This window comes from Zootoca vivipara, chromosome 3 (assembly GCF_965207765.1).
Source record: "Zootoca vivipara chromosome 3, rZooViv2.hap1.1, whole genome shotgun sequence".
NCBI classification, from domain to species: Eukaryota; Metazoa; Chordata; class Lepidosauria; order Squamata; family Lacertidae; genus Zootoca; species Zootoca vivipara.
In genome coordinates, this window is record NC_142586.1 from 77,870,311 (window position 1) to 77,885,666 (window position 15,356).

General features: G+C 39.1%; 1 protein-coding gene across 1 annotated transcript; it reads right to left on the reverse strand.

Annotated features, from left to right (window-relative positions):
• Positions 1-4,530: 4,530 nt before the first annotated feature.
• TFB2M (transcription factor B2, mitochondrial) lies at positions 4,531-15,327 on the reverse strand. Its single transcript, XM_035110524.3, has 8 exons — positions 14,985-15,327; positions 13,104-13,192; positions 12,491-12,644; positions 11,829-11,977; positions 9,363-9,452; positions 8,692-8,754; positions 6,663-6,814; positions 4,531-5,389 (listed from the first exon to the last, which is right to left on the reverse strand). Exons 1-8 carry the CDS (start codon positions 15,325-15,327, stop codon positions 5,200-5,202), a joined length of 1,230 nt encoding a protein of 409 aa, XP_034966415.1. The 3' UTR covers positions 4,531-5,199.
• Between the last annotated feature and the right edge of the window lie 29 nt (positions 15,328-15,356).

A 15,356-nucleotide genomic window follows, 5' to 3' on the forward strand; every position in this document is an offset into this window, starting at 1 on the left:
GCTATTAAGGAATAAGAGGAGCTTCTGGTCTCCCACCCTCCTTCCTGGTGTAGATCTTCATTCGCCCCTTCTTCCCTGGTGGGTCCGTTGCAGGGGGGGGGGCAGGACAGAAAAGAGTCTTGCAACATAACAAAGCATAAAAGCAAGAAAGAAAGCCATCAAAAAATTAAACAGTAAAGTGTCACAGCCCTGGAAGGGCAGAAGGACAAAGATACAGATGAGCTCTGAAAGGATAATATTAACTCATTCCCTTTACAAATAAGAATTAAAAATAAAAGTATTCTCCACCAGTGAGTTCCATCATACTGAGAATAAAAGTTCTATAAAGTCTTAAATGATCCAGACATTTGCATATAGTGATGGCATTGAGTTAACAAGTGCCATAGGTTAAAAAAAATATATCATTTGAGCTCTGCCCTTTAGATACCTATACATTTAGGAGATATCTCTTCAAGAAGGACAATTTGCCAAACCCTTTAATACCAGCAATCCATATTATTAAGATGGGCTTACTTGCAATTTGAATGCTGTTTTCTGCTCCCTTGGGCTGAGATACCAGAGACAGAAACCAAAACATGTGGTCTGCCACAGAACTTAGTCCCCCAATCCTGGGCTTGTGGAACTTGTGCATATCAAATATATCAAATATAAAAAACAGGATCAAAAAATATTCTTATATGCAACTGCAGCCGCAAGAATATTAATAGCCACCTATTGGAAAAGACAAGATATACCAAAAATTGATGAGTGGCAGGAAAAATTATTTGGATATGTAGATTTAGCAAAATTAAACCAATTCAATTAGAGGCGGCAGTAAACAAAATTTTGAACAAAATTGGGGGAAATTCGGAAATTATATGAAGCTACAATGTCACACATTAAAATCCTGGATTCATTTCTAGAGACTAGTACTGTAGGTAAAGATTATAAAACAAAAGGAAACACAGGTGAAACATTGGGTGAGGGAAGCAGTAATTTATCAAAAGCTTAAAGAGGCCAAGATCAAGGCAAGAGGAAGTACATGGAAAAAGAGAAAAAAATTATCTGTTACATATGTTTAAGAGAAATATTAAGTGTATGTTTTTTATTTGGATGTTATAGAGCAGGCACGTCCAACAGGTAGATCGTGCTCTACCGGTAGATCACTGGACGTCTGTGGTAGATCACTGGTAGATCACTGGCTCCCCCCAAAGAAGCTCAACAACTTTGGCTCCCCTAAAAAATGCTCAACATTTTAGCCCTTCACACCCCCCCAAAAAAGAGGGCTTTCCTCCCACCTCAGAAAATCTCAACAGCTCTGACCTGAACCCCTAAAAATGGGCCTTCCTCCTTCCTAAAAAATCTCAACAACTTTGACCTGAACCCCCCAAAAGGGGGTAGATCACTGCCAGTTTTTAACTCTGTGAGTAGATCGCAGTCTCTTTGGAGTTGGCCATCCCTGTTATAGAGGAAAAGACTAGACAGGAAGGTTTAGTCAAATTATGTATTAGATATCAATTACTTTTCAGATGCAAATTTGGAGTTATGATATCTGTATGAACTTTTATATTTTGAGCTGATTTGTTTTAATTTGTTTTGTTATGATTTGATATGTTTTAATTAAAATCTCAATAAAGTTTTTTATTTTATTTTTAAAAAAACAAATATAATTTGGAAAAGAAGTATTGTGGGGACACATGAACACAGGTTTGAAGAGACACATGAGATCGGTGTCAAGTGTGCCCTTAACTGAAACTCAGTGTGGTGCAGCAACTAGAACAGCGATAGTCAACCTAAGGCCTGGGGGCCGGATGCGGCCCAATTGCCTTCTCAATCCGGCCTGCGGAGGGTCCGTGCTTTTACATGAGTAATAATAATAATAATAATAATATATTTATATCCTGCCCTCCCTGGCCGAAGCAGAGTAGAATGTGTGCTTTTATTTAAAATGCATCTCTGGGTTATTTGTGGGGCATAGGAATTCATTCATTCCCCCCCCAAAAAAATATAGTCTGGCCCACCACATGGTCTGAGGGATGGTGGACTGGCCCACAGCTGAAAAAGGTTGCTGACCCCTGAACTAGAATGTTAGATTTAGAACTAAGGGGCATACATTCAGCTTCTCATTCAGCCGCAAACTGCACTGAAAAGGCAACAAAGAATGAGTGACTTTAGGATAGTAACATCACAACTTAGTTTACCTTATTGATTGTTATGATAATAATATGATAATAAAAGGTTGGAGCTCTGAGCTCTTGGGGTGGGACAACAGGATAAAAATAAAATTAGCTATTTTTATTTTTACAGTCAAGCAGTATATAAATTTTGTTAAAGATTGTCCCTTGCCTAGAAAGACTGTAAACTAGCACACATTCCAAATGACAGACAGGTGGCACAACAACACAATTTCTCAGATTCCTTAGCTATTTCCTGCTTTAACTTTGATTCAAATATTAATATGCAGAGTCAAACTAAAGAGATGCTCTACAAAAGTGGATGTATTTAAAATAATGTAAGGTGCTAAGATGTTATTTGCTTCTTTAATGAACAACACCTTAATTCATCTCTGGATTAAAATATAGTTGTTTAAAGATATACAGGTAAAACAATACAAATGTTTCAACAGCCTATTTCAAGACTTTTTTGTTATATAATTTCAGGCTCTGCATACTTGCTTTAATAAAGCCTGATGAAGATAGTGTTTTAGATTATTTTCTGACCTTCAAGGATAGTTGTATAATGTTGCTCCTGTAGTGTTCTTTGTGACTTACTAGCATGACATTGTATCATTGTCAAATGAGATCATGTTGCTAAGAATAGTGTTTGCTACAGGTAACCGATTCTACTTTGTAATGCAATATGACTCCTTATTCTCAAAGGAAAATTGTCCCTCCTTAAATAATGCAACAGTCAGACATCAAAAGTTTTCTGAGCACTTTTACCAGGTTGTTAAATTAAGATTACATTTTTCCAACCATGTTGTCTGGAGGAACTTGGTGTGCATTGTAATGGATAATTCTACCATCATTCTGCCACCCCCAATCTTTCTCCTGGTCTTAAAAAAACCAAGAAAACAGTTGTGGTACTTCTAACATGAGCCACTTAAAGTCAGGGTCCAACTCACAATTTAAAAGACCAGTTATCTAGGTCCCATTTCTTGATGTTCAGCAGTACTTTCAAAATATTTTCTGCATGTTCCCTGTATTTGGGCTCTTTTATCAACACACCCCTCTGCCTGCCGCCTCCTCCTCCTCCCTCCTTCCTTCCTTCCTTCCTTCCTTCCTTCCTTCCTTCCTTCCCCTAGCCCACGCAAATATGTTTCAACGTATTTTATTTCTGAAGCATTGCTCTAGCATATCAGTTGTCCCACACATTAAGGATTGCTTTGCCTGTTAGTGGTTTACATAATGTTGCTTATATAATGCTGTAAACTGGCTTGGGCACTTGGGAAAAGAGGGAAATGAATTATTGGTTCAGATTAATATCACAATCCTCTACATATGTACTTGCAGCATGAGCACTTTTAGATGTTGTTTTAATTTTTTTGACACATTTTAGTATCTTTATTTAAAAAAAGTAAGTCGCTTTGAGACATTTTGTACAATGAAAGAAGTAAATAATAGTCATAATACAAGGAAGCTCATAGTGTTCAGTGTTGCTTATTCCCAAGTAAGAGCACAGAACTGCAGTCTTCGTTAATTGGATTTCGATACCGTTAAAATAAATGTGAAAGTTAGTAATGACTTAAGCCGCAATACTAGCCCTACTTACCTGGGAGTAAGCTCCACTGACATAAATTACTTACTACTTCAGAGCAGGTATAATTGGACCGTTGTTAATTCCCACTGAAATCAAATGAAACTTAAGTACAACTAACTTAGAATGCAATTCTGTACATGTCTACTCAGAAATCATCACTGAATTCAGGTAAGTACTGTGCAGAATTGCAGCTTTAATCTGAATCCAACACATTTTAAAGAAATAAAACGGGAGTTCAACTACTCCTTTTAAATTACTGTAACCCACTTTAGGACCTACTAGTGAATCTAATAATACTAAATTTAATCATCATCATCATCATCCTATGTTCATTTCTTATGATTGCAGATTTCCTTGTGCAAGGAGTGTTTACGAGTCCTCCCATTTTAGTAATCTCTCCTCTCCCATTTCCCAACTGTCTTTGGCTTTACATACATTGCTTCCTCAACAGCACAAACAGTACCCGCAAAGAAACTTACAGTATCTTTCCCCCGCCCCGCTATGGCAGTCAAACAACAAACTAGTTCTTAGAACAAGGACTTCGGGCTGTACAAGTTTCCTTCCTCTTCCTCTGCCGCAGCCCTCTAGAGCAGATTTGGGGGGAATGAAGTGGAAAAAGGGAAGAGCGATCAAAGGGAAAGTTTTGCTATACAGATGGAAATTTCTGCATTATCAGAATTACTTAATTTGATTCTAGCTATTATATTTAAGAAATTTTCATACAGCTCTTCAACAGCAGTGTACAAGGGCCTGGATAGACAGAACAATACAGTTGCAAAAGAAATCAGTCTCTTGACTAGAAATAGTGTTTTATTGCATTTTTAATGAAGATATTTACATTTTTATAAATTAGAAAAAGGTTTGTGATGAGACAAACCTCTTTTAGTTTACATAGTAGTTAATATCCTGGTCAGAAAACAGGATAACTGAAGTGCATTCACTATATACTATTTACATATGCTTATACAATATATATATATAGAAATTTTTGCAAACATTTTTCCATGTGGGGGCCAGTTCTAGAGTAACTCAAGTATTTGAGCACAAGTCTTTAATCCAGAAATATACATTTTCTTGCTTCTTTTGGCGAATTTTTGGTTTACAGTTCCTGTTTTTAAAAAGAAAATGTGCAAGTCTATGCATTTCAAGCTTTGTATTTATTTTTGAGACAAACTGCAGAGTATGCCATGTTTGCCTTATATTCCAAAAGTAGCTCTGCTATAATACAAGGAATAAAAACAAGACTGAAAACAGTTCACTATTTTGTCTTGCACCTTAGAAAATGCAATGACATGAAATTTCCCATGGAGGACCAATCAGGCATGTAAGGTGTTGAATTTTCATATGGCATCACCTTCATCTAATAATTTATCAACTAAATTATCCTTGCTGATAAAGAGGTTTCAGGCCACTATCATTTGCACCATAACAAGCTTCTTTTCAAAATAAACCAGTTTCAGTTTAAAAATTGATGCCCCTGCTATCCTCTAAAGAATCTTCATCATAGAGCCAGCTTTGGTCAAATTCATTAGCTTGTTCCATAATCTCAAAAAGGCTTTTGTACTGCTCTGGATATAGACTACCCGTTGTAATGTTTTCTGGTATCTCCAACTGTCTCAATAATTCCTTCCCACCTTGGGAACTCCAAAAACTGAAACAGAAGAAAGGCGGGGGGGAGAGGGAATCGGTCACAATGGGATAGTTAAAGCTAATGCTGCTCAGTACCTTATTAAAACAAAGCCAAACATTAATATGGATCTCATCAGATTTCATTCCTTAAAACGTCATTATTTTCCATTAACGGTTAGATTGTGAATATAACTCCAATGGCTAAACTAATTATGCAACAAAGTGTCTCTTGTCACCATCATGAAACCCCAAAACGCAAACACTGAATTCAGTGTTTAAGTTGATGCTTCACAGCATGTTTCCAGGATGTTTTTGAGGATAAAGGTAAAGGGACCCCTGACCATTAGGTCCAGTCGTGACCGACTCTGGGGTTGCGGTGCTCATCTTGTGTTATTGGCCGAGGGAGCAGGCATACAGCTTCCAGGTCATGTGGCCAGCATGACAAAGCCGCTTCTGGCGAACCAGAGCAGCGCACGGAAACGCCATTTACCTTCCCACTGTAGCAGTACCTTTTTATCTACTTGCACTTTGACGTGCTTTCAAACTGCTAGGTTGGCAGGAGCTGGGACCGAGCAACGGGAGCTCACCCCGTCGCAGGGATTCAAACTGCCTACCTTCTGTTCGGCAAGCCCTAGGCTCTGTGGTTTAACCCACAGCGCCACCCACGTCCCAGGGATATATGTATCCTTTTGAGGATACATGTATACAAATGAAGACTGTCTAAAACATAAAATGGCCAATATTTAAACCTCTGGCGGTGGTTGGAACTTACATTTATCAAGCACCAACCTACCTTTTCTTATTGCTGCAATGAAAGAAATTCCAGAAGCAGCTTTTGGTATGGCATTGTGACTCCTGTTCAGAGTAAACATTCCTACCTTAGGCATGCCTAAAATAGATCTTTGTTCAGGATCCAAATAACCAAGCAACTAGTTCTACATTCCCAAAGGGCTTTGGCCTTGTGTTTTCCATGCCAAATAACCAACCATGTTTAAATAAAAGCAGCTTTTAAACATAGTATTTGATATGGCAATGGGATGGAGAGCCTCTGCTGTTTTAAAAAATTCAAAAGTCAAACTGGCTCAGTAACCACTTGGCTGCCAGCCACTGTGCTCAGGTATCCAGCCACAAAGCTGACTAGTCTTCCCAAACTTTAGTCACACATCTAAAGATGTGCGGCATTTTGAAACTTAAGCAAATTCTATATAATATTGTTCAGGTTTACGCCAAGTGCCATATCCTACTAAATTCTTTTCCACGCTGGATGTCAGCTAAAGAAATTGACTTTTACTTACTTTAATTTATCTATTAGTTTAGTCTTGCTTTTAGCAAGGCATTGTTTCACCATCACAACAAATATTCTTGAATTACTAGTTGTCAAGCTGTCCGTAAACAAATTCTTCCGCGGCGTCAGCCGTATTAAGCACAAGTGGTCATTCTGCAGCAGCTGCATATAACACAAAAAATTAAAAACATATAATTATTGAATGAATGAAAATAAATAAATAATTCATGTGCCTTTTACCCGATAAGTCTTCCAGAAAGGGCAAACCAACACTGCAAGTGTATCATAGTTCAGTGTGTGGGGAACCCCTCATACAACAGGGGTCTCAGTTGCTCATTCCCTCCCCTGATGAGTTATGGTAATTCTTAATCCATGTTTTATGTGCATCTGCTCATATAAACAGTGAAACTGATGGAAATGTTTAACTGATGGAAATGCCCGACCCTCTGATCTTGTTGCCCGACTGTTACAAAAGACATACCCGGTTTTTCTAAATTATTCTTTCTACTTTTCGTGCTGCTATCTGGTTTGCCCACTCTAAGTACTGGATTTGGTCTACCACCCTATGTTGACAACTATGAATTTTGATTGCTCTAATATGCTAGGAACTTATTTCACAACTAGATGGGCTGGAAGGAGACAGGAGTTGTTACTTATCTAGATTGATTGCTTTGTCAATGCTGCTTTTTAATTCAATGACAAATGTTAACCATATGCAAATCATACCCAATTAAACATATTTTACTGAATACTGTATTAATTCCTATATATATATACTATTTTTCCATTTTTTATATTACTGTATGATTCATAATTCTATTTCATATCATTTCCATTTTTCATTTATTTCCAGTTCAATAAACTGAATAACACATAGAATCATAGAATGGTAGAGCTGAGATTCCAAGGGTCTTCTAGCCCAGGCATCCCCAACCTTCGGCCCTCCAGATGTTTTGGACTACAATTCCCATCATCCCTGACCACTGGTCCTCTTAGCTAGGGATCATGGGAGTTGTAGGCCAAAACATCTGGAGGGCCGCAGTTTGAGGGTGCCTGATCTAGCCCAACCCGTGTAATGCAGGAATCACAACTAAAGAATCCCTGACAGATGGCCATCCAGCTACTATTACAGTTACAATCGGTATTCTTTACGCTCTCTCTTTCTCTTTTGATTTTTTAAATGCTATATTAATCATTTTCTGTATATATACAACACGTAGTTATATTCATTTCAGTCAGTCCAATAAGGATCTCTATGTTCACAAAGAAATTACATATAAGAGCTCCCATTCTCTCCATGTTTCCCTTTGTAATATTCATATTACTTTAATTTGTCATTATTATTTTTAAAAATTCTCTTCTCTATTTTGATGTCATTTTTGTTTATATATATATTATTTACAGAAATCATTCAAAGGCAATACTAAAGGCTTATACTACAACTATTTTTCAAGTAGTTCTTGAAATTATCCTATTCTAGAATGAACTCCTGTCTGGGTTTGTCTCTGGATTCTTTCAGAAAGAGGCTAATTCCGCATATTCTGTAAGTTTGAGTAACCATTCTTCTCTAGTAGGAAGTTCGTCATCTCTCTCTCTCTGTGTGTGTGTGTGTGTGTGTGTGTGTAAGCTTTACTCCCTGTTCCACTGGGCTGCTACCAAGTAAAATCAAACCTTCACTGAGGTCCAATAAACGTTAGTTTGCTCACTAGTCAGGATTTTGCATAATGTGCACCAATTTTGTTTGGATCACCGTATTAACAACCCCCAACCCCATTCAATGACAATGATGTGGAAATTATTGCAAAAGTATAGCAACAAAGATGTTTTGCAACCTGGATTTTCAATGAGTGCTGCCAATATAGATTTGGCTTACGCGAAAAACATTTTGGAGACTGAGAGCTGATTACTAAGTGCACAGCTAAATGAGCCTGTGCGTGTCTCACTAAAACAGCAATCTGGACAATAGTTAAATGAATTTGAGAATGTTTGCATTCACACAGCATTTCTTTAAGCATTCAAGCACCGTATGTTTAGCTTACCACACTCTTTGGTATAGAGAGTCCACCATTTTTTGAATTAGTCAAAAATGAAGGCCAAGGCTCCTAGAAGGAAGGGAACAGTAATGCAACTTAGTATGAATATTCAATAAGGACATGCCACAAAGCACTGGTGGTCCAAAGGCCAGTTTGGGAACACCTGCTCTAGAGGTTCCCTCAACTTTCAGCAGCACCTATTCAGAGCAGCTCAAGGCTCCCCGTCAGTGAAGCATGTGGTGTTCAGATCATACATGAGCAACACATGCAGCTCTCTGGCTTCTGATTTAAGAATGTAAGCATTTGTACAGCAATAAGTGCTAAGGAAATGACAAAATAACTGCTTGAGAAATTATAACAAAGATCTGGAAGAATGGGATCTAAAGTGCCATAGGTAATCTTCCTTTTACACACAAGGTATTTAAGTATTTGCTTCCTGTTGCATGCCTGCGGGGGAAAAAAAAGCTGCTCCACAAAATCAAGGGACCCTCCTGAGTGGCATCCCTTGAAGGCACATCCTCACCTGTGTGCAGGTGGAAGCGCTTCCTGCTTACAAGCAGGTGGGTGGGAGTTTCCAGCCAAGTGAAACCTGGCACACTAGAAATGTCACCTTACCATTAAGAGCCATAAGAGCAGTATTATTGCACTACTATTCATTGCATGTATTAAACACTCACCATACGCAGAAGTTGGATGTCACAGGCTGTTTGCCATAGTACACTTAGTGCTTGATAGGTTCTTGTTTCCTCAGGCTTTGCAACAAGAGTCTGGCAAGGGGGGGGGGGGGGAATTAGCATTTATATTTATGCAAAATTTCTGACTTTATCATGAACACTGGAAGGCTTGATTAAAGCAGGAAGTTCCAAGTAGCATCTGAAAGTTGAATCAAGGTACATACAAGTCTCGCTTGTCCAAGGCTATATTAGAAGCAATGTTATGTTATGCTACAACAGAACTATAGTACTATTTTCAGTCATGATTCAAAATACGAAACCAATTGTGCCAACTCAGTAGCTGTACTACTGTTCCCTTTCTTCCAAAACAGTTGCTAGAGTTCTGAAGATATAATTGTACTTTATATATACATTTTGTATCATCTAATATTCTATTTCTGACCATCCAAGGAGAGTGTCCGTCCTTATATGGCAAGAACAGCAATATCCACTCACTCATTTTCTGGTTCTTTTAAAATGTCGTCAGGAACAGAAATCAATGGAGAATCCCATTATCTTAATGTACCTCAGATTGTGTACCAAGTTGTCAACCCCAGTTCCATTACATAAGATACCCACAAGGTAACAGAAAAGAATTAGAGTTCCTGCTCTTTCTAATTTAGCTCATATTTGAAATGTTGATGATTCAAAGCAAAACCAGTTCATTCACGTTGGAAGGGATCAAGGGGAAGAGGGGTTTATGACAATCCTGGGCTTTATATGACAACAATGAATACAGCTCTGGGTAGTCTACAACAACTCTGCAGTACTGTATAAAAGCAGCAGATGCCTACTGCAGGTGTGGCTAAAACAGAGTACAAAAATGTACAGACAATGGTTTTACCTCTATACCTCAAGATGGGCTGGGAGAGAACCCTGGGGTACAGTTCACTGTTAAACCCTTATTGCAGGTTGGAGAGCTATGGGGAATCAGAGGAGCTTATAGTAGCCCTGTAATGTAGTCCACCATTAATACTGCAGGTCAGAGGTAGGGCTGGGGCTCTTTTGGATTTCTCTTGGGATGGAGCAAAGTTCAATTTAATTAAACTGCCCCCTCAGACCTCTCCCCAAGCCAAATCAAGTCACTGCATTTGGAAGCCCCATGTCTTACTGACTTTCAAATATTTTGAACTTTCAAATGTTCACAAAAGCAAAACCACAAGCTATCTCAGTAAGTAGTTTTGCACATGAAGTAAGACCCAAGTTAGAGCACGAAAACTCATTTTTTATTTTTAAAACATTCACACACAAACCTCAGTCACCAGTTTTACATGCACACCAGGAATATACCAACATTTTGTTGCAGTGCTCCACCTTAGTGAAGTATTAGCTTAGCAGATGAGAGATGCCATGGATTAGTAAAATTACGGTGGTACCTCGAGTTACAAATGCTTCAGGTTACAAACTCTGCTAACCTGGAAGAGTGACCTCGAGCTGAGAACTTTGCCCCAGGATGAGAACGGAAATTGTGTGCCGGCGGCACAGTGGCAGCAAGAGGCTCCATTAGCGAAAGCACGCCTCTAGTTAAGAACAGTTTCAGGTTAAGAACGGACCTCCGGAACGAATTAAGTTCGTAACTAGAGGTACCACTGTATTCCAGAGTTTTATGGCAAACAACACTTCTTATACCTTATTGCATCTGAAAGGCAGTGGTGAAAAGCAAGTAGTAAAATAAAAAAGTTCTTAGTAACAGTAAAGTGGCAAATGTGACCATAATTGCAAAAAGCACTATATGCAAATGAAATCATTTACATACAAAATGGATCATTCTGAATTAACCCTATTGAAGAGGCAGGACTTGATTAGATTAAGTTTTTCAATAATTCTTGTTTGTAACCAGCAGTTGGGTTTTCCAGTTCCTTATCCCACACCACTACACTGAGTGCTTGTTGATCATTACTGTCATCTCCCAATACTTGCCAGAGCTTAATTATATTCTGTGAAATTAGTCCAGAGAACCTTAACTTAATACAAGGGCTTTGTTCCTCTGAGTATTTGTCAAGTACATTTCCCCCCAACTGGGATAAAATTTTCCTAATAGGCATAGAACCTCTGTTCAGAAATTGTCCACTGATATTTGGCCTACTGAAAGAGGAAGCCAACTCTTTAGGACTGCCACCTATATTTTTCCTACTTGCATCAAAACCAAGGTTATGTTTCATTATAAATTTTAAAAATCTGCACTTGTCTATTCATTGACTGTGCAACACATAATTACTACCCTTCTTGCTGCCAATACAATTTGAGAGTCATTTTTTAAAAAAAATTGTTCATGGAACAGACAAGTACAGAAATGTTTTTTGCTTAAAAATTAAAATCATTAATATATTTGCACATTGCATTAAAATAACTTTTACGAAGTATGTTTGATTATTTTAACACAAACACATAGCAGCTGGCATATTGTTAAGGTGCCTTATACATAAATACCTTATATTCTTTTTCACTGACAAAGAGGTTCAGTTCTGTTCTTCCATATTTAAATATAGAACTGCGTTCATATAAGGCATAGAGAAGCTTCCAAATCAGGTTCCTTTCCTTTCTTTGTGGCACAATTCCAATCACTTTTAGAGTAACATCTGTTCAGAAAATCAACCAAAATGAATGAAAAAAAAGTATACGTTCACCGCTACTAAATAAAATAACCAAATAAATAAACAGACAATAGCAGAATCATTACAAAAATACCTCCCGCTTCATTAATGCCTTGAATATTGCTACCCTTCATATGAGACCCCTTAAATCCTCTAGTGAGTCTTTGACATTCAAATATTAGATTGGCTACCCACAAGATACAGGGCTATCTCCACGGTGGCACCACAGTCATTTTTCTATTTATACACAACCTTTGGATCATAATAGTTCCCAAAGCAGTTATGGAACACTCCCTTGGGAAGCCCATGAAAACTTTCCTCTTCCTAAAAAACTTTGGAAAAATGTGTTTAACAGGTGCCATTTTACAATGTATTGAACTGCTGTTGTTTCATCTGAAGATAATCTGCCTCAAGCACACCAAATGGAAAAAGCCGAATAGAAACAATTAAATATTGATCTGCTATTATCTACAATTGATATGTACCAATTCTAAGTACCTGCTGTCCAAGGAACTGTTAAGATGCCCAAGTTCTCAAAAAGTCTTTCAGAATACATAAAAGGTGGCTTCACGGATCCAAAACCCACAGGGTCCAATCTGAAAAAGTCACAATGTACCACTTCTAGCTGGCCATCTGATTTTTCCTTAAGAGACTAAACAGAAACAAATCATTAGAAGGTGAAATTAACATCTAAATTTGTTTAACCCATCAAGCCAAATATTGTCTACTCAGAGACATCTCAGCATCTCTCCAATGTCTCATGCAGTGATTTTTCCAGAGCTGCTGCTCAAGATCTTTTAACAGGAGATGCTGGGATTTATTCTGTGCCTTTATCTTGGTTTTTATTAATAAAAATAAATCTTGTTTTTTAAATTTTTTACCATAAATTGAGTGATAGAGACATATTTGTAACCAAAAGAAAACAAAAAAAGAAAAGAACAATCAACGACTAACCTGTCAGGAAAACAATATACTTTGAGATAAATTAAATCTCTCATTTTTGTCCTTTTTCAGATTTTTGTGAGAGGTCCAGGTTCTAAAGCTAAACCATCAATCATCTCCTTATCTTTTTGTTTAGCCACAAATTTCAGCCCCCCATATACAAACCTACCTCTAAGTCAGGAAGAAATGACTTATTACTCTCCAGAGCTATCACATGGGTACCAGCATTGAGTAATGTTCGGGTTAAGACTCCAGGCCCTAAAAGAAATTATCCAGGGTTAAACACCAGCATTAAACACAGTTTTAGTTTAAAAGAACGACCAAGAAGAACCCAAAGGCCCGGTAAGTTAGGAAGAGAAAAATATAAATATGAATGTAAACATACAAAACTTCTCAAGGGACTGCATTGGATTCTATCCTTTGCAACATATTATATACAAGCATAAAGAAGAAATAAAAATTGCAGGAAATGTGAAAAAAAACTATTGAAGGGGCAACTTTTCAATAGTATAACCTTCAACTGAAGACAACTGGAGGAAAACAATGGCCAACTTGATATACTTTGGGGTTTCTGCCAGCATATTTCTCTCTATAGCCAGCAATCACCAACAACAAATTTTATAAAAGAAACTCTGGGACATTTATATTAAGAATGAATATCAGACCATGGCCAATTAGACTAGCATCCTGTTCTCACAGTGGCCAACCAGAAGCCACAAAGGAGGACATGAGTCCAACAGTACTCTCCCTTGTACTCTCAGGAAGCTGGCATTCAGTGGCATACTGCCTCAAATTCTGAAGGTTGAACAGGCATCATCACTAGTACGGTAGCTACTGATAAGATTCATTTTGCATGAAACTGTCTAACCCCCTTATAAGGTTGTCAAAGTTAGTGGTCATTACTACATCTTGGGCTAGCAGATTCCATAGTTAAACTATGCACAGTGTGAAGAAGTAGATGTCTGCTTGGAATCTTGCAACATTCAGCTACATTAGATGACCCCAACTTCTAGTATTATGAGTGGGGGAAATGTCTCTATGCTCACTTTCTCCATATCGTGCATATTTTATTTGCTTTTACCATGTCTCACCATACTTGCCTTTTTTTCCAAAACTAAGAAGTCTGCAATATGCATTCATTCGATCATGATTTTGAAAGCTCTCTTTCACATATCTTAGTTATTTCAATTAGAGAAGCCTAAATAATTGGCATCTGAAATTTCAAGAAATGGCTTGCACTGCATTCAACAGAGAGTTCTGAAGTTCACCTTGTAAGCTTAACACTGTATGTAGGTTCTGTGGAAGATTTTGTTAATTAATTTTACTGCTCCATTTCCCAAGAGAGCAAACTGGGGTGAGTTTCACAAGAGAAAAAGGGGAAGGAACAACTGGGCCTTAGATGCTAATGGGAGCTTCCTGAGTACTGTCTAATCCAATAGCATAACAGTCAAGGTAGAGAATCACAAGACAGAAAAACATTTGGTTAAAATCTAGGCTCTGAAAGTAATTGAGATACTGTTGGCAAACTCTCTGGAACACTGCCTATATATCGGGCACGCCCGGCACACACAGACAGAATGTATGCTTTGCATGCAGAAGATGCCAGGTTCATTTCCTGGCATCTCCAAGTAGGACTGGGAGACCCTGGTCTGAAACCGCCGAGCGCAACCACTGCCAGCCAGTGTTGTTGATGATACAGAACCAGATCAGCTAAGGGTGTCTGACTCGATATAATACTTTTCTCCTACGGTAGGTTCCTACATTGAAAACACCCAGTTTCTTTCTAAATCTAGAAGAATTATTTGCAGGTGGTGCAATCGGTCAGTGCATCTGGCTGTTAACCGAAAGGTTGGTGGTTTGAGCCCAACCAGGGATGGTTGCGGGCAGGATTCCTGCATTACAAGACTAGACTAGGTGGCCCTTGGGGTCCCTTCCAACTCTTAGCAATAAGATCCCGAGGCACTGATGGCGCAGAGAGTGATGCAGAAGCCGAAGTAACAGGTAAAAGGGGCCATGCTACTAACTGGGACCGAGCGTCTCTAACCCTCACCTGGCTCGCATTCCAGCACCACCGTCTCCCGCTCCTCGGAGCCCCTCCCGCTTTGCAGACTAGAGGCCACGGCACGCGCGAGGTCGGGACAGGCGATGAACCTTCGCAGCGGCGGCGGGGCCCGCGTCTTCTCCGCCACCAAGCGGGCCGTTTCGGCCACCTCGGGGATCCGCAGAGGAGGGAAGCGGGGCTTTGCCGGGCCCCGGCGCTGCTCGCTCTGACCCGCCGGGCCTCGCGAAGAGAGCCGCTTCCCAGGCGACAGGCTCAGAGCCGTCAGCAGCAACGGGCGCCCTGGCAGGCCCGACGGGGCCAAGGCCGCCACCGCCACCGCCGAGCGCAGCATCCCTCCCCAGTTCAGCAGCCCCGCTCGTC

Bases quoted from the DNA above. Each gene is read 5' to 3' on its own strand.
- TFB2M (XM_035110524.3), bottom strand. From the start codon at position 15,327: ATGCTGCGCTCGGCGGTGGCGGTGGCGGCCTTGGCCCCGTCGGGCCTG. The intron at 9,453-11,828 runs GTATTTATGTAT...CCCCCTTGCCAG, and splicing joins TCAGTGAAAAAGAATATAAG to ACTCTTGTTGCAAAGCCTGA. The intron at 6,815-8,691 runs GTAAGCTAAACA...TGTTATATGCAG, and splicing joins TCTCTATACCAAAGAGTGTG to CTGCTGCAGAATGACCACTT.